Consider the following 20313-nt stretch of genomic DNA (forward strand, 5'->3'; position numbering starts at 1 on the left):
CTAACATCCATCATCATCATCATGCTCTTGTCAGCTTCCACTTTTATACCTTTTTACATCTTTGCCTGCTCCATCACCATCTTCACCCATGATCATCATCATTTTCTTTTTTTAATTAAGACCATTTAATCTAATTCATAATAATCTTTTTTATTGATTTAACACCCATCTTTGACCTTTTTAGTGCTTAACATATGATATGGACAATGCCCAAAAAAGCTAGATTTGGCATTAGATTATAAAACATAACTCATGAAACTATAGTATAATTAATGTTTGTGATATTTTATATAGACAATCTTTTTATTTGACTTTTTTGATATTGATTGCTTACCCCAACCTCACATTACACATACACACTACACCTTCCTTTTATCCCATTTTAAGAATGTATATAAATTGCACCACTTTGCCTTAAAAAATGACCAAACCCAAGAGCTAAACTACTTGCTTAGCTTACTCTTAGCTTACAATATGGCATTTGCTAAAACTCTTCTTAGCTTGCTTGTGATTGTTGTTCTAGGATTGTCTAGCATCATCGGCGGCTCGAATGCTGTCCCTACTACAAGTAAGATTTGTTTATTTTTCGCGATAATTATGGCTAATTATGTTGCTTATCTTTGTGTTTTTCATCAAGGTATATATTATTGTTCATATAGTTAGATAGATGTTGTTCATTGATTATCATTCATGTAATTTTGTAGGAACAAATAGTCTAATGCACGAAAATTTTGCAAGTATCCAAGCTTCAGTGAACTCTTATCTGGTTAGTTTCCTTTCTTTGTATCACTAAACTAGACATATAACTAGTTGGATCGTTCAATTTTCAAGTTCCAAATTAAATTACACAATTTTTCTTTGATAATCTTGATTTATAATGTATTGTCGTTAGAGCATAGTTAGTTCACTGGTTTGTTTAGGGCTTGTTCATTATCGTTGTTTTTTTCAAAATAAACATGACTTACTTTAAGGTCATGATACATCTTATATCGTCTCAAAACGAGAAACAGGCAATAATAATGAACAAGCCCTTAGTTTGAATTATAAACGAGAAACTAAACTTGATATATGTGAACACAAATTTAAAATCTAGTGTGTTTAAAGATGTTATACTTCCAAATCAAACAGAATGGTGTAGAGGCAATGCCAATGGATACTTTCATGGAACGACGAAAGCTGGCTGATTTCGAGCTTGAAGACTATCCAGGTTCAGGAGCAAACAACCGCCACACACCAAGGCCTCAGTTCAAAGAGTGTGCTGATTGTTAGAGAGATGCATCCCCTTAAAGGCCTAAGGCAAAGTGAGAAGAATCTATTTAAGGGAATATATATTAATAATAAGAGCTTATTATTAATATTAAGAGCTTATTGTACTATGCGATCTATATTAAGAGAATATTGTACTTGGTAGTGAATTTTGTTACCACTAGTATTATGTATGGTATGATCTTAGATCGATACTAGCTAGTATATATGTGTATATATATTTATATAAGTGATATTAGGGAAATATCAGCATATTTAATTAATGATTGCTGATTAATTGAGTCTAGAATAACTCTGTAATAGCTAGAGTACGTACTCATTATCAGGTTAATGTATGTTAATTTGGTATGAGAAGTCATCTTCAATCCATTATATTATGGTTGTTGTTATCAAATTTTTTTTCTCAATTAGTTGCTTAACTACATATGGTTCTTGATCTGAAAGATCTATTTTCACCATATAATAACTGTAGTTGTACCTTGTAATGTACAATCAATGCTATTTTTAAGCCATACGCTCATAAAGTACAAGCACATGGACAAAGAAATAACATTATTGCTTATACTAAACGGTTGTACATAGGAAATTGCTCTTGATTTGCAATCTCAAAATGTAGAAGCAATATAGCAATGGCATACGAGTAGTTGGATATGATCAGAAATTTACTATATTCAATTTTAGGATCGAAGGATCGATTATAAGATTATACAAGCTAATTTGTTCTCCTTGGTCAAGTTCCGAACCTAAGTGATATGCATGCAATTGTTAAGAATGTCATTTTTAAGGAATTGAGTTACATACATCAGTATAATGTCCAATCGTAGATAATTAGTTAACAGGCTTTCAGTATTTACAGTAACATTGTCAACATATAACATGGGTTTGTTTTTGTCTAAAATCATGAATGCACGATATATCCAAATGTATATTAGAGTTAATAACAAAAATTGTTGGGAAAAAAGTAGGTTTCCAACAAAAAAAAAGCAAGTAAGAATAATTTAGTAATTTTTTATAGCTATTTTTTTTAGATATTGTGAAAATAACTTATGCAATCTATGATCTTGTCGACCTCAAATAAAAATTTCTCCATGACTTTTTGCTAACTTCCAAGCTTTATTTAACAAAAAAATTTGATAACCAAAAAAGTTGCAATATTCGATTCCCTACTGGGTTTATATTCAATTATTCAGTATTCACACCCTACACCTTTTCTCCATCAGAAAGTTCAAATTCTTTCCCACACATTAGAGCTTGCTTGTGACAAAGTTATATAACCACAATTTTTCCACAAGCTAAGTTACATTACATAAAACTACATGGTAAACGTAAATGACATTTTTCTTAGCTTAATCATTGTCAGATATGATGGTTAATAATTAGCTAGGTACACTAAGTATCATGTCGCACTTTGTGATGAATTGCAACAATCTAGGAGCACATTAACCATTGTCAAATGGTTAATAATTAGCTAGCTAGGTACACAAAGTATCTTGTACTTGGTGATGAGTTGCAACAATTAAGATCACGTAAAAAGGCAACGCTTAAAATACTGTCAATCCTAATTGAGTTTGACAAATTATATTAGGTGTATATTAAACAATATTTTTATTTCAGCGTGTGCACACCATGTACACACTATGAAGGGGTTTCAGGGGCTTAGCTTGTATACCCCCATAAACTAAGAACTTTCTTACAAAGTCGACGCGTAAAGATCTAAAAGCAGAGAAATAGGATAATGAAGATCCATAATCAAGCAAATGATGTAAAAAATATCTAGAAAGAGTATCTTGTGTAGTTTATGTAGTAAGTGGAGAGGTGGAATTTGAGTATTAATCCACTTTGTCACCACTATCAAATTTTTGAGTTGCTTCTTTTGTCTCAAGGCTTTTTATGCCACTCACATGGCAAAGTTGCATATGTAAAAAGATCAAATTCTTCTTTTTGTTTAGTGGGTCTCAACGGTTCATCTTTTGCCAGCAAATTAATGCTCAAGAAAATGACGTACAATTTGAGGAATTTGATCATACTTTAGAAGGGCCATAGTTTGTTGGGCATGCTCTTAAATAGTTGCATTTTCATATGCTAATGTTTTAATTTGGCTCATTTCCTCTATTTTGATTCATCATTTCACCCACTTCTTTTGAGTATTTATTTTGACCACATGTCAATATAAACTCATATAAATTACCTAAATGATTATAAATTTGGGGATTATTGTAATAATGTAATATTCTTGCCTCATATTTTTGCAACCATGACTATTTTTATGATGATGATTATTGACTTTTTCTTCACTCTACCTATAAAGTAGTTGACTTAACAACTCAAGGTTGTCTTAAACTTTTCTTTAGATGGTCAACTAGCTACCTATTTACAGAAATTTTCTTACTTTCAGCAATAACAAAACTTTTAACATTCTTTTTGTTTTTCTTTAAAGAAATATATACACGAGTAGATTAGGTTCGTTTCATTTCAATACTAAGATCTAACTTCTCAAATAGAAGGAAATATCAAAAGTCTATTTGTTGTCAATAATAGGATCAATTTCTTGATAAATATCTCATAAATAAAATTTCCATTTTCCCCATAATTTGATAAATGGGCATAATTCCTTCCAAAAAATTATAAATGGGCATAATTGTGGCAAAGAAGACAAATTATGTAATACCATCGTTACCATGTAATATCTCACACTGAACGAATGTAAAAGTAGGTCGGGAGTATGGGATCTGTATCTCATATTGGAGAATTAAGCTAAGGGATTACTATGTCATGGTTTTGAGGTGGAACCTCATTGGACTTTTGTGGTGGGTGTGGCCTAGGTCTGTCTAACAACTTGTGACCCATGTGAGAGCATTAAAGTTTGGAATATATGAAAGGCACATAACAATTGTGTTATTTATACAATTTTTACTAAACAGACCAGAACAGAGTATTTTCCCATACAACAAAAAATTAGCGACTTTATTTAGGCAACGAACATGTGCTACTTCATATGGAAAAAGTTGATTCATAGTTCAAGCCCTTGAAAACGATTTTTCCAACCTCCCCCTATGTGATGAAATGTTATAATGATTTTAGTAAAATCTTTAATTAAGGTATGTGATTATAGAGCTTTAACTTAGTGTGTTTGCAATTTGAAGAACGAACTACATAGCCTACAAAGGCTACAATAGTACTATGGTACCATTTGCAAGTGGTAACATTGGGTTGGCCTAACTATGTGCTCTATTCTTATCCATATTATGCCCAATATTAGATGGACTAGATATCAAAATTGACCCGACCCGATATACTTTACTACTACATGACCTATAAACCAAAAAAAAGAAATTAATGTTGGTACAATTTTAATCATGAGCAAACCACATGGCTCATATAGCACCCCTGGATACGCCATTGTTGCAATGACAATTACGTTATGCAGCCTTCACATGTATTTCAAATCCAACTATAATGAGGCATTTGACATTCTATTAGTTAACCCTTCATAATTAATTGACTTGACTGGTCATCAATTCATCATTTGCTTTTGGATCTTAGTAATACACTTCGTAATACAAAAATTAAATGTTAACAATGAAATAATTATGAACTATGAAAGTTACATACTTAAATATCATAGTTAATTTTCATTTCCTAGATATCAGTGGAAAGACAAACAATAAAGAACTAAAATTCCACCAAATGTGTACAAAATGAATAATACCTCAACTTATGAACCTTTTTTTTGTTGACCTACCAATAACAAACCACATCAATAATAATCATAATATACTTATACACTTGAAAATGCACTCCATTACTAGGAGAACTCATTAGCTACTAGCAGAGGGAGCATTGGCACCAGATGGACCGTCAGCGGCCGAGGGTACATCAGCAGCACCTGTGGGAGCATCAGCAACAGGGCCTAATGCAGGTGCAGGGGAAGGAGAGCCGTCGCCATTGTCATCTTCGACCCTCGTAAACTTGAACTTCTTGATTAGCTCCTTAGCAATGATCATGTTTGCACTATCACTTGGATGATACTCGTCCCAAAACACATATTTGCTCCTATCCTTACACAATATTGATGCTGGAACACATGTTAAAGCTGGCCTAATTCGTCCAAATGAACAACACGGCGAGTCTGAATTTGTAAAACCTATAAACCCACCAAGTAAACGTCTTAGGAATTACCTTACATCGAAGATTAAGAAATGACATGTAAAGGGTAACTTTGCATTTACTCGAATTGTACATGACTTGTTTAACAACATTTAGTTTTAGATGAACGAGTAAAGTTATGTATGTTATGTATTGTTTCCTGATAGAGTATAAAACATTTTCCAGGCCTTAACCATCAGCTTAAGCTTTTGGTTGAGTTGGTCCTTTAACATTTTCGTCCCTAAATGACCTCTAACCAAATGTCGCCTATTTAATAGTGACAGAGGGAGTTTAGTTATGATTCTACTTACCATATCTGTTCGGATTTTTGATGACATCGTCGACAACATCAAAGGCATCACCAAATTTGTAGGTAGCATCAGTGAGACTAGTTGAGAGTTCTTGCATCATCTTGTCTGTAGCTTCATTGAATTGTTTGGCTAGCCTGTTTGTTTTGTCTTGGCATTCCCCTGTTGTGCTGAGCACCCTCTGAAGTGGGATGCAGCCCATGGGCCCAAGCCCAAATACCATCAACTTTCTTGCTCCTAGACCGTGCAATATCTACACATATAATAACGTATCATTAAATTTGGTTTAAATCGGTTTGGATCCTGTCATGTTCAAGTCTATTGTTACTCCGTAATTATTCATTTTTTAGTTCGATTCAAAATTTATCGAGTGATATAACATATTTTGTTTGTACTTGTAACAGTTTGCATAAGAGTTATAAACGCGAACATACCTTGAGTTGATCCCTTAAGGTTCCAACTAAATAGTCCATGAAAGAGTTGTCATTATACTTCCAAGAATCACTGTACACCGGCATTAGGTAGTTGTTAATGAAGTCATTACTTCCTAATGCTACCACGTAACGAGCTTCTTCAAAGAATTTTCGAGACTCATTTTTGCCAATTTTTCGAGCAATCAACTCTTGGGTTCCTTGGAAAAGCTCGATTTGCTTGTACATACATAGCCTTTGAATCTACAAGTGCAAGAATTTAATTAGATTGATCAAAAACTACCACATATTTATAAGTTGTGTTAGTATGTACGTAAAAGTTGTTAATACTTACAAAATAACCACCAGTTTCATTCAAGATGCCACCACCACCAGATGCATAATTAACTCCATTATTCAAAATTGTATCTTCATCCAAATTCGGATCCAAAAAAGCCGGTGGCCTTGGCAAACCCATATCATCCCCTGCATATAGCGCGTAAAACTTCATAAAACTCTTTTTCAACGTAATATAACAAGTAAACTAGTTGAAGATGTACATGATTATGATCGAATAAAATTGTTCAAGACATTAAGAAATATGTAACACATACCTATAATATCAGACACGGTACGACCATTAGTAAACCTTCCATTAGGCAACCCGTTACCAAAATCGATACCATACCAAGGAAGATTGGCTTTTGCTAGACTTTTAGGGAGTTGCTCATTATTGCCCACATCCGAGAGCGAATCTCCAAATATAAATTGTACAATTCTACAATTATACCCGTCGATGACACAACCTAAAATCGTTACAATCACCAACGTTAATGTTACCACAAACTTCATACTTAGCATTAATTTCTAGCTCGTGAATGAAATGAAACTTAGTATGATTGTTGTGTTTGTTTGGAGGAAACCGCGGTCTAATATAAACATGTAAGGGTGCAATAAGTCATTGCTAACCGCGATTAAGATGGGCAAGAATATTTGAGCTAGGAAAATCATGATAAGTAAGAGTGTTTTAAAGAGAAGGGAATGAAAAAGAGTTGGATGAACAAACAGGTAAAGATTTCAAACCTACTGCAACTAACTAAAAATGTTGTTCATGAGATGGGTTACGGTAGTTTGGGTAAAATTTGTAACAAAATCTTGAATTTAATATTTAGGAGAATGGCGTGTTTAGCTTAAGATGTAAATAATTTAAGGAGCAGAAATAATTTGATGTCATTATAAGTGAAAGAAATTAAATTTTTTGTCATATTAGTGTAAATACTTGATTTTTGAGGAAATGCTTTGTTTAGTAACGCCTTAATGGCGACATATCATTTGATATGATCTAAGTTTGAGTAGGGTTGGTCCATGAAATATATAAGAGTTGACCAACCAATTATTCATCTATGCTTAGTTGCTTACATGTACTATTCTAGATTGGAGTGTAAATATTGAGAATAGTAATATGCACTGTAAACAACGATTGAGGAAATTGATTTTGACACACCCCTTTGTGAGAAGAGCATAGAAAATTGTGCTTTCACATAGGGATGTGCCAAAATCAATAAAGGGTGTGCCAAAATTATTTCCCTGATTGAGGGGTATAAATATAAATTAAAAACTCGAGCATTGAAGACGTCAATGACAAGAAAACGCGACATGATGCATAATAATTAGCCACTTTGAGCTTTGTACATAACTACATACACTTACTCTGTGGCGGTGTTCTCCTAAATGTTGTCACGGTGTGGACACAACTCCTAATTCTAAAGCACATTTTTCAGAACTCTTTTGCATGGACAAGTTGCAAATGCGAGCGTCTTGACCTCCCTAATGCCTCCATTGAGTGAATTAGCTCCAAAAACCCAAGTATATGTACTTTATATACGTTTTATTGAATTCCGAAAATTTTGTCACGTTTACTGATGGCTTGGTAGAGAAAGTATATATGTATGGGATAATATTACATTATTATGTGTTATTGAGTAAAATTACTTGTATAGTATATTAGTATTGTATGTCGTATATATATATACTTGTATGATTCATTATAACATTCATAGCTAACAAGGTGTTTGTAGTCTCTTTCTTTTAGGGCATGTTCTCTTCAGCTTAATTTCAGTTTAATTCAGTTCAGTTTAGCTCTAATTAGTTCAGTTCAGTTCTTAATTTCCTTCTCTCATAAACAGTAGTTCAGTTCAATTCATTTCAGCTCGTTTCAGTAAATCAGAATAAGCCCTTAGTGTACGGCTTTCAATACATAATTCGTAGTCAAATGGATAATACAATTTGGCCATTAAGTAAGAAAGATAATTCCTTTTGTCTTAACTAAACTAGGGCTTACAAAGAAAGCAATAATCAATCAAATGCTAGCTAGTTCAAAAAACGACTATATATTGTGACTTAATAAATTAGCAATATCCAATTGTTTAATGTCCAAAACTCCAAGAGCAGTACCAATCAATTAAAAATGAGGAGACATAAAGGCAAATTTGTCAAGAGGACAAGAGCTAATAAGGCAATTGGCTTGAAAAAAAGATCTTGTCTAATGAAGCAGGTTTTACCTTTATTTTTGGAAATTTTAGATAGGAAACCCAGTGATAGGCACTAGTAGTAGTCATTGCCCAAAATGCCAACTATCTTGTTAGATTACATGCGTAAAGACTGGAACATGAGTTTGGTTGATCTTTTTTTTTTTTTTTTTTTTTTGAAAGGCAGTTTGGTTGATCTTTTAATTTGTGCTAACTTGCTAGTTTTCACTTTTTTTTTTCTTTTTTTTTTTGAGTTGGGACAAATGCTAAATGAAGAAATTCCATATAGTTATTAATTAAAGCAACTAACACAGTTCCTGTAGCAATTCCATCCTTTGAGTTCGGGTGCACATAGATTATGAGGGGAATTGTGTTAAATTTGGGGGGCATGCTTTACTAAGAAACTTGTACATGTGGTGGCGTAGGGTGCTTCTAAGGCATAGCAGTGGATTGTTCCGCGGTGCAATAGTGTATTGAGATCTTCAATCAAGTATTTTTTTCTCTTTCACATACTAATTAAATAATACCCCCTCTGTTTCATAATTAGTGTTCTCATATAAAAACTTTTATGTAAATTAAGGTGAGGAAAGAATCTTGAGATAAAGTACATGTGGACCATTTAAATATAATAATCATTTTTTATAATAAAGTACACTGAGATCACTTAATATTTTGAAATAATTAGTACATTAGCGCTATCTTTTTTGAATTGGAATCATCAAAATGAGGGTAATATAGGAAAGTAATAAGAAAATGTGGGAAACAAATAAAAATATATATAGTAGAAACATCATTTTGAAACACCCAAAATGAAAAGTAGGAACATCATCGTTAAATACAAGGAGTAATTGTTATCAAAACAAATTAAATATATGTACCATTATAAATATAAAAACTAATACGGGGGAGAAGGAATGCCAAAATAAGTTTGTTTGCAAATTTTGTTTGTGAAATTGTTTGATGAAGCTGTAGCTGAACATATGGCACCACAAGAAGTACCTTTTCGTGACAAGTATTTTGTAGTGTGTATTCGTGACATTAATTAAGTATATTATTTATGTAATTATATACTTGTATAACATAATCACTATACAATCACCACGTTAATCACTCAAATAATCGATACTAAAAACCAATAACAAAACTATTTGACTTTATCATTGTGATCATAATTGTAAGTAATGACAACAAACTATTTGACTTATAAAATTTGATTTTAATTGTCGCCATAAACTCTCAATGATGTAAGGTTTTCTTAGTAATTGTGTTGATTTATTAACTAACTAGTTTGTGACTTGCACGATGTTTCAAGTTGTTATTTTAAATAACACATCATATTCTTTACACATGTTAATAACAAGTGAATAAGTCCTAGACCTATGCGAGATGGTGGGACGGGTTGAATATAGTGGTTGTGGCTCCTATTAGAGTGATGTTATTCGGTTAGTCCATTTGGTAATCAAGGTGATAAAAAGATGAACGAATGTAATTCAATAGTTTATCACAAAGTCATATACGTGGCTGGCCACACCGCGTGACAGGGTTTACTTCGTTAGTGTAATAGAGGTTACTTGATCAGTGTTAAAGGGGTTACTTCGTCAGTGCTATAAGGTTACTTGATTAGTGTTATAGGGGTTACTCAGTTAGTATTATAGGGGTTACTCAGTTAATATTATAGGGGTTACTTGATCAGTTTTATATGGATTACTTTGTTCTTTTATAAGTGGCCACACGGTGTGACTGGCCACACACAAGACGGGCTGATAGTTTATACTTGAGGGAAAAAGGATTAAATTTATCTTTTTAACATTATCTTTCCCTCTTCTTTAATAACATGCATATTAATTAAAATGATGCAATTATTATGAAAGGGATTAAGTAGTTGCATGATTGTGTATTCAAATGGGATTCTAGTAAATTAAAGAATTGCTACTCTTTATTCATTTATTTATTTTTTGAAGTGGAAATATTAAATTTTGTTTTTGGTGAAAATAAGAGAAGAATGTAACCTAACACGTGGCAATCATGCATTGGTGGATACACATTTGTAACCAATGGACAAAATGCAGAGCTCAACACAGTACCTCTACTAACGTGGCCAAATATCAACCATCCCAAACTAAGGAAATCTAGCAACGTACACTTTTCTACAACCCATCACCAAAATCTCCCAAATCAATCTTCACCCTCCATTCTCCTCAATCCAACGGTCCTCTACCCCACTTATATCCCCAACCATATCCTAATCAAAAAATATCACTAGTTATACAAACTAACATAAAATTTTAATAAAAAAAACTTGTAACTTTAGTCTCACACACTCTTTGTCTCTCCGCCTCAAACATCCAATGGCTTCCTCTATGGCTTTCAAGCCCTTCACCGGCCTCCGCCAATCAACACCTTCCACCACCCATGAAACCACCTCCTTCAAATCCATCAAGATTTCCCCTAAAATCAAGGCTAGCATCACTAGCCCCAAGGTATTATTCTCATTTCTTGTACTATTTTCCGTTCATAAATTAATAGTCACGTATACTCTTTTAGAATGTTTGGCATAAATTGTCACATTTCTTTTAGAATGTTTCGCATAAATTGTCACATTTCCATAGTAGAAATAGACTATGCATTTCCATGTTATTTAGCAAATTAATTTATCTATTGATAATATGTAAGTATAAGCTGATAGTTGAAGGTCACGATTAATTAATGTACTCTATCATCTACTTTGGTCTAATGAGCATGATTCCTACGTGTGATTTATCGTACATATGCTCTCAGTCTTTGTCAATGTGTCGTCGAGATATTATTGGTTAGCTCAAAATAAGTCAATCTTTTAATTTACTAAAAATAGGTCGACGTTTTCAGTTGACGGGGCGCAACCTGAGGGTGGCGGTGATAGGCGGTGGACCAGCAGGAGGGTGTGCAGCGGAGACACTAGCAAAAGGAGGAATCGAGACGTTCTTAATCGAACGAAAGATGGACAACTGCAAGCCATGTGGTGGAGCAATACCATTATGTATGGTAGGAGAATTCGACCTACCATTAGACATAATAGACAGAAAAGTGACAAAAATGAAGATGATTTCACCCTCAAATGTGGCAGTTGACATTGGTCGTACCCTTAAGCCGCACGAGTACATTGGTATGGTGCGGCGAGAGGTTCTTGATGCTTACCTTCGTGAGCGGGCGACCGAGTCCGGTGCCACTGTAATCAATGGGTTGTTCTTGAAAATGGATATGCCGAAATCGTCTGATGCTCCTTACCAGCTCCATTACACGGCTTATGATGGTAAGACGGGTGGAGCTGGTGAGAAGCGGACTTTGGAAGTTGATGCTGTCATTGGTGCTGATGGGGCGAATTCGAGGGTAGCTAAGTCGATTTCTGCTGGTGATTATGAGTATGCTATTGCCTTTCAGGTAGTATTCTTACTAGACGTACTCAATTCTTATCGTATTCAGTTATATTGGATTGCTTGATTTGAATTAACTCGAATTTGGAATGACATGAAAAATAAGTAATTGTTAGTTGTTACTCTTGTTGGTTGTTAGCATAATTGTTGAAGATATATGTTGCTACTTACTAAGACCTAACCGCGTAAGTTGGCTAAAATATGCATTCAAAAATTACGAAGGACATAATTAGTTGTTGGTGGATGGTAATTATGGATAATCTGCCCATGATAATATGGAAGGTAACGGTAAGTATCATGTTCTCGTAATCAATTTGGCTAACCAATTGCATTTGATGTCCATTCATTGAACATAAAAATGTGATTAGTTAGGCCAAAGCTCCCACAAAAGTAGAAATTAAATATGTATCATAGATTATTATTGACCAAGATTTTGGTAATTTACTAATTTGATGGTGTAATGATCTTAAACTCATAACAAGAAAAGATATCTTGGACCCTGAACTTCAATTCCTTAGTCATGATGTAAGTGTTTAGTTTGGACAGGCTGTTGATCCATCTAATTGATTACAAAATGCAGATTCAGTAGCATGTATAAACTTATATACGATTTCATCATTTTCAGGAACGTATCAGGATACCAGACTCAAAGATGACCTATTATGAGGACCTAGCTGAAATGTATGTAGGGGATGATGTCTCACCAGACTTCTATGGTTGGGTATTCCCCAAGTGTGACCACGTAGCAGTCGGCACAGGGACTGTTACCCACAAGTCAGACATCAAGAAGTTCCAATCAGCAACAAGAACACGAGCCATGGACAAGATTGAGGGGGGTAAGATCATCCGAGTGGAAGCTCACCCCATCCCTGAGCACCCTCGCCCAAAACGTGTTCAAGGGCGAGTAGCATTGGTTGGGGATGCTGCTGGTTATGTGACAAAATGCTCTGGTGAGGGGATATACTTTGCCGCAAAGAGTGGAAGGATGTGCGCAGAGGCGATTGTGGAGGGTTCTGAGAATGGAAAGAGATTGGTTGATGAAGGAGACTTGAGAAAGTACTTGCAGAAGTGGGACAAGAAGTACTGGCCTACATACAAGGTGTTGGATGTGCTGCAGAAGGTGTTTTACCGCTCAAATCCTGCTAGGGAAGCATTTGTGGAGATGTGTGCGGATGAATATGTCCAGAAGATGACTTTTGACAGTTACTTGTATAAGACTGTGGTTCCTGGGAATCCATTGGATGACTTGAAGCTTGCAGTGAGGACAGTAGGGAGTTTGGTGAGAGCGTATGGGTTGAGAAGAGAGATGGAGAAGATTGATGCTTGAGAGCCGTGATATTCTTCTGGTATCAACTGCACTCTTGATAACTTAGGTCTTGGGTGCTTCAAAAACTTGTAATGTAAGTAGCGAAATCTGGTTTAATAGGATACTCGAGGCTGAATTTGTAATGAATTATGTATATTTTGCATTTTCAACTTTTTATATTGCTTTACTTCTACTGTAAAACTGTCACTGTGACATTCAAAACCCATTGTACCCCTCTGTTGGGCCAAATCTTTGTAGGGAATTGAATAATGCAGGAGATTATCATTCATGGCATTCATCGATATAAGTTGCTTTGACATCCGAGCACAGGCTGGTTTCGTTACTTGAGTAATCATGTATGACGAGGATGACCCTCAGAAGTCTGATCAGTATGTATGTACGTAACATTATGGTAATTGTCTGGATTATTGTATGATAAGATCCATCTTTGATTCCATTCAGAAATCTGTTATGTATAAGAGCAATGCTCGTGAAAATTGGTCTCGCTTTCGCTTAGAACACAAACTTTCTTTAGCTGACTGTAGGAAAGTGAACAAGGTTACATAAGGAGAAACACCAAGGATGTGCTCAACTGAAGATATAATCAGCAGCTACATACAGAATAGGATTCAGTGCAGAGGATTGCTAGTGTGCGTGGAGGCAGAGGTCACACAGGGTTAGATGCTAGATTATTGTTGGCTATACAAAATTAGTTAGCTATCAAAATACTTTGTATTAATTAGTTTTAATTGGAATGATCTAGTATAGAGTTAGATATGATTGTACTGCATCACCTTTTTTTTTTTGTGGTTAACATACAATGAGATAGGATAAGATGCTCCTAGCTAGCAAGTTAGGTTAGGCTAAGGTTAAATATATGACTGAAGGAGTTTGTATTACTTAAATATATTGTCAAAAAAATCAAATTTTATAACTTTTATCTATTTGTAATTACTATTATAATCCGTTCAAATTATGCACTGACAAGTGAAAAAGTCTACATGTTACAATTAAAAGTGAGCTTAGGAAGTACGAGTTTTCTTGCTTGATCCCATATTATTCAACCCGACCTCTTCATCCACTTTGAATGCAGGCAAATATATTTTGGGCAAGCTCTGTCCTGTATTTTGGCCCAATAGGCTATATATGAACACTGAAGATGTTTAAACTTGTTATTATTCAAATATTGGCTCAATAGGAGAAGGGTTGGGCTGGGTAGTGGGTACTGAACTACTGAAGCTAACAATACATTATAATGGTCTAGGTTAATCATTGCTATATCATGATATCAACGAACAGAGAATTTCCTTCACATATCATAATATAAATCATATAAAATAATATATAATAAAGTTTAGAAACCGGTAGATGTAGATAGCTGAAAAAGGCCAAAAAAAAAACAGAGGTGTGTAGATACTCATCTTGCTGCCTGTTTGTTGCTCCAACTCCAACCGCTCGAATACTAAGGACTTGCCTACAGTTTGCCTTTACCAGGTTTCTCTCTCTCTTTTCTTTTAACTTCATTATCGGTCGATTTTTGTCAGCTGTAGTTTGCATAAAATGGTACTGCAAATTTCATTCAGAAAAGATAATAAGTCTAGTTAGTTACAAGCAAATTGCTATATTGATATGTGAAATTAACAAGTAATACTGCTTAAGTTTAAAGTTGTTGCATTAATAGATGATACAAAATGTGGTAGTTTCGAGGTAGTACCAATAGCAACCAAGTAATCGTTTTGCTGTCATAAACAGTTTTCACAATTTATATGATAATATGATCAATACTGCTTCTAAATTTGTGCCAAAATGTGGGTTTTATTGGTTCTGTAGGACTCCAGAATGGCAGCAAGAGCAGCAGCTACCTATTCGATTGCATCCCCGTATGTCAATCCTAAACCGAACCTTCCTCATCAGATAAAGCCAGCAACTTTAACTGTAAATTCCCAGTACCCTCTCAGAGGTTTCAGTGGCCTCAAGGCTGCTGCTGATGTAACTTGTGAATCAGAAACTTCTTTCTTAGGAAGGGAAAGTAATGCAGCTCTAGTACGAACTTTTGCTCCAAGAGCTCAAAAGTACGGTAAGAATTACCAACATCACTTAAACCCTCAAGCATCACATTACAAAGTGGCTATCCTAGGTGCTGCAGGAGGAATTGGACAGCCTCTCTCGCTTCTGGTCAAAATGTCTCCCTTAATTTCAGAGATAAATCTTTATGATATAGCCAATGTGAAAGGAATTACAGCAGATCTTGCTCACTGCAACACACCAGCTAAAGTGATCGGTTTTACTGGGACTTCTGAGCTTGCTGACTCTTTGAAGGGTGTGGATGTTGTGGTCATCCCTGCAGGAGTCCCACGAAAACCTGGTATGACTCGGGATGACCTCTTCAACACAAATGCCAGTATTGTTAAGAGTTTGATCGAGGCTGTTGCTGATAACTGCCCTCAAGCATTCATCCACATAATAACTAATCCAGTGAACTCCATGGTTCCCATAGCAGCAGAAGTGCTGAAGGAGAAGGGAGTTTATGACCCAAAGAAGCTCTTTGGGGTTACCACATTGGATGTAGTTAGAGCAAACACATTTGTTGCTAAGAAGAAAAACTTGAAGCTGATTGATGTTGATGTTCCCGTGGTGGGAGGGCATGCCGGGATTACCATTTTGCCCCTCCTGTCAAAAACAAGGCCATCAGTGACATTAACTGATGAAGAAGTGCAAGAATTGACTCAGAGAATACAAAATGCGGGGACAGAAGTGGTGGAGGCGAAGGCTGGAGAAGGTTCTGCTACGCTGTCAATGGCGTATGCTGCTGCGAGATTTGTGGAGTCATCTCTGAGGGCTTTGGATGGAGATGCAGATGTTTATGAGTGTGCTTACATAGAGTCGAATTTGACTGAGCTTCCATTCTTTGCCTCACGGATAAAGCTTGGGAAGAAAGGTGTTGAGGCTTTTATTACCTCAGAGTTGCAGGGATTGAGTGAGTTTGAAGCCAAGGCGTTGGAGGCTCTGAAGCCTGAACTCAAGGAAAGTATTGATAAAGGGGTGGCTTTTGTCCAAAAGCAACCTGTAGCTGCATAAGAGGTATCAAACATATGAGGTATCAAACATATAGATACTTGTGCAAGGCTATGACTATATGAGGTATCAAACATATAGATAAAAGTCATCAAACAAAGTGCACAAACAGCTGCAATTCATATAGTTTTTCTTCTGGAATATGTGCTTCTCAAATTCATAAGAATCATAGGATTGAAAAATACACCATGACAGCACACAGCTACCAATTATACATCAACCTAAGAAAAGTTGTTTGTGTCAGCAAAATGGCTATAATTTGAAGTGTTAATTTACTAGTATGTTTCAAGTATTTTCCCCAAGATCTTGTACTTCAAGAGTATTAGCTGATTCTGAAAGTAAATCATATATCTGCTCCATTACATCATAACCTTTTCGGGGGGTTTTTTTTTTTCCCTCTCTCTCTCTCTCTATCAAAACCTATCATACAGCTCAGTTCCAACTTCATTTATCAAGCTCTTGAATCACGATTGACAAAGACCTGAAGCTCATATAGTCATTTATATATGCACTTAGAAAAGTTTTTAGTTTTGAATCTTATATCTACCATCTTCTGCATAATCCCTTGTGCACTAAAAACTGAGTTCAACCTGAAGCAAAAGCCTCTACAAAAAAAAAAGAAACCCAACTAAACAGCTATTATCTTCCTTGGTCCAAAAGGTGCTAGACAAAAGGCTTGCAGTCATTAATCTGAGTGACTATATACGGCCATAACATTGATGGCGATGTTCCTCAAACTCTTCAATTTCACCTCAATTTCTAGACAGACCTTTTGACATGGATATGAACACTTGACATTTTATTTTAGACCAAGATCATGGAAGTTTCATCAAATATCCAAGCCCACCACTTGAACACGTATCTGTGTCCAACAAGAGTGCCTGAGTCCGAGTAACATACTTGCCTAGCATAACTACCAGCAGTCATCACAGGAGCATTTTCCTTCTCTAAAATGATGAATCCTGTTTGGATCACTGATTATCACTTTTCGACTATAAACAGCAGAAAAAACCTTAGCAAAGTTGTGGCAATCATCACAAATCTGAGCACTGTTGGCAACTCTAATTGTTGTGCTAGGGGGAGTGGAGAGGACCCCAAAAGCAATAGCTAGTTTTTCACTATGAGAAGAGACTGCATTTTCCTTCTCAATCAAATCTAAGTCATGTAATTCTGATAATGCATCTGGCACATATCCAGCAATCTTCAATTGTTGCAAGATTTCACTGAGCATATCATATATCTCATCCTTGCGTGGATGTGAAACATTGCCAACAACAAATTTATGCACCATCCCTTTCACTTCAATCGTACTAGACCCTGTTGTAAGGATTCCTTGTTCTTCCATAAATTTCCTTAGTTCTCTCACTTTATCCCATTTGCCATTTGAAGAATAAGTATTCAACAACAGAATATAATCCCCTGCCTCTTGGGCCTTAAGTTCCGTTATATGCTCAATCACTCGCTCTGCCAGGCCAAAATTCTTGTGCATTCTACAAGCCATGAGCAAGGTCCTCCAAACTTTTATGTCCGGTTTATCTTCCATGGATATAACAAGATCATATGCTTGGTCAAGTGAACCAGCACGACCTAATATATCAACAACACACCCATAATGATGGATATTCGGATGTACCCCAAACTCCTGAGTCATCTTCTCAAAAATCAGCAAACCCTCGTCCAGAAACCCTCTATAACTGCAGGCATACAATACCGCGGTAATAGCCTTAGCATCAGGGGCAATACCCATCCTATGCATCTCCCAAAACAGTTCAACAGCATGTTTCCCATACCCATTGATCCCAAAACCTGATATCATTGAACTCCACGAGACCAAGTTCTTTGCAGGCATTCTTTCAAAGATTCGATATGCATCATCCACACACCCACATTTAGAATACATGGTAATAAGAGCATTACTTAGCATCATCGACATACCATAACCATGTTTCTCCATGTAATTCACAATACTCCTACCAAAATCTAGCGCGCTTAATTCACCACAAGCTTGAATCAATAGCAAGCAAGTAACTTCATCAGGTCTACAATCTCTTTCCAGGGTCAACATAGATTTATACACAGACAGAGCATCTCTAGTCCTCTTATTACTCACAAAACAAGAAATCAACGCATTATAAGCAACAGTATCTCTGTGAAGCATATCATCAAACACCTTACATGCATCATCACACCGCCCACAACCCGAATACACCTCCATCAAAGAAGTCATCAAAACACAATCTATCTCATACCCATCAACCAAAACACTCTTATGAATCTGCATTCCCTCAATCAAAGCAGAATTCTTAGTACAACAATCAAGACAAAACGAAAGGGTAAAATTACTCGATCTAACACCTTCCCGCTTCATCATCCGATAAAACTCAACCCCATCAGAAGGGATTTCACTACCAGAAAAAGCCCTAATCATGGTATTATAATGCGAAGAAGTAGGCATCAAAATCTGGTTGAAGATTCGAAGAAGGTACCCAACATTCTGAGGGCAAATTCTGACTGCTCGAGCAAGGAACTTGAGAGAAAGACGAGGATGTTGAGTAAGATCAGTGCAGATGAATTGGGTATGGAGTTGAAGGAAATGGGTATGAGTAGAACAAGATTGAAGAAGAGAGAACAAGTGTTCTCTTCTTTGGAGGTGTGATTCTAGGGTTTGCCGCCATTGATGATGTTTTTGAGAGCTGGGTTTTTCAGAAATAGAGTTGGGGAGAGTTGCAGAGTCGTCTTCTTCGAGAAGAGAGAGAGAAGAAGAAGATGAAGAGAAGAGACGAAGGAAGAAAATGGAGGTGGCGGAAGAAGGAAGACGGAGGAGGGAAGGTGGGGTCATAGGCATAGGTGCTGGGATAGTGGACTGGACTTGGCGCCTAAACTTGGTGAGTTTGCAATTTAACAATTTTGCACAAATGTTTGTCATTCTAAACTACTCTATATTCATTCTAAAACAATGTCACATTTTTGAATTATGAGAAATTTTTCGTACGATATTTAAATTTAAACTGCATATAAATAGACGAGAAGACTAATATAATATTCGAATTAGTAAAGGGTAATTGATCTTGTGTCTTGATTATCAGTGTTAAAACTTTAACCAACTAAGCTAATTGATATCTACACTAAAGCAAAAAAATTAGCGTTTTTGATTTGTGTTTTACTATAGCACCAAAACTTAATGCTTTGAAAGTCATGAACAAGGTTGTTTATTCAAAACTCAACTTACGACTTTATTTTGACAAAGACTCTTTAAGACTAGGGATAAAATCAACCTAAACCTATATAGCAGCTAAAAGTATTTGTATCAACTCCTATTAGAAATTGTACTTAGGCCCTGTTCTCTTACGTTGAAATTCAGTTCAGTTTAGCTCCGCTCCTAATTTCCTTCTCTTATAAAATATATTCATTTCACTTCACTTCAGTTCAGTTCAGTTCAGTTCAGCTCAGCTCAGCTGAGTTCAGTCAATGAGAACATGCCCTTATCGTATGTCATTTCTTTTGTTCTAAAATATTGCAAACAAAAAATTGAGTTAAAATAGCTTATTGAAAGTTTTACAATTCTATAACGTATACAAAATCATCTAAATTGGATGCTGATAAGAAAAATAATCATTTGGATCCTTAATTATTGGTACCATAAAGATAGTATCAGTAGAAATGTTATACGGAGTACTTCGTATATAGTTGAATGATTAGATCTACGTGTCATTATATATGAACTAGTAAATACTAACTTGTTCTCGATCTCCCTATGTATGTACATTGTCATTATTTTGATAAATTATTGGTCTTATATTTCTTGCTAGCAGTAGATACTAATACGTACATATGCAGGTTCTTATTGCTAGTAATAAGAAAAAC

The 20313-nt window shown here is 35.4% G+C and overlaps 2 protein-coding genes, 1 long non-coding RNA gene and 2 pseudogenes across 4 annotated transcripts; 3 read left to right on the top strand and 2 right to left on the bottom strand.

The window, feature by feature from the left end:
* The first annotated feature begins 290 nt into the window (after nt 1-290).
* Nucleotides 291-1654, top strand: LOC145599419 (uncharacterized). The gene is made up of 3 exons (XR_014103748.1): nt 291-568; nt 705-766; nt 1129-1654. It is a non-coding gene; the product is annotated as an uncharacterized LOC145599419 (long non-coding RNA).
* A 3221-nt stretch (nt 1655-4875) lies between these two features.
* LOC145599111 (GDSL esterase/lipase At1g74460-like) lies at nt 4876-6982 on the bottom strand. The gene is made up of 5 exons (XM_081655522.1): nt 6745-6982; nt 6486-6616; nt 6155-6394; nt 5724-5973; nt 4876-5410 (listed from the first exon to the last, which is right to left on the bottom strand). The coding sequence occupies exons 1-5, from the start codon at nt 6980-6982 to the stop codon at nt 5085-5087; spliced, it is 1185 nt and encodes a 394-aa protein (XP_081511648.1). The 3' UTR covers nt 4876-5084.
* Nucleotides 6983-10940: 3958 nt separating this feature from the next.
* Nucleotides 10941-13668, top strand: LOC145596568 (geranylgeranyl diphosphate reductase, chloroplastic-like). The gene is made up of 3 exons (XM_081652748.1): nt 10941-11138; nt 11524-12075; nt 12694-13668. The coding sequence occupies exons 1-3, from the start codon at nt 11007-11009 to the stop codon at nt 13393-13395; spliced, it is 1386 nt and encodes a 461-aa protein (XP_081508874.1). The 5' UTR covers nt 10941-11006; the 3' UTR covers nt 13396-13668.
* A 1078-nt stretch (nt 13669-14746) lies between these two features.
* LOC145598043 (malate dehydrogenase, chloroplastic pseudogene) lies at nt 14747-16751 on the top strand (annotated as a pseudogene). The gene is made up of 2 exons (XR_014103472.1): nt 14747-14868; nt 15205-16751. The product of XR_014103472.1 is annotated as a malate dehydrogenase, chloroplastic pseudogene (transcript).
* A 110-nt stretch (nt 16752-16861) lies between these two features.
* Nucleotides 16862-19293, bottom strand: LOC145598042 (pentatricopeptide repeat-containing protein At3g47530 pseudogene; annotated as a pseudogene).
* Nucleotides 19294-20313: the final 1020 nt, after the last annotated feature.

The sequence above is a fragment of the Chenopodium album genome, chromosome 20 (assembly GCF_948465745.1).
Source record: "Chenopodium album chromosome 20, dcCheAlbu1.1, whole genome shotgun sequence".
Classification (NCBI taxonomy): Eukaryota; Viridiplantae; Streptophyta; class Magnoliopsida; order Caryophyllales; family Amaranthaceae; genus Chenopodium; species Chenopodium album.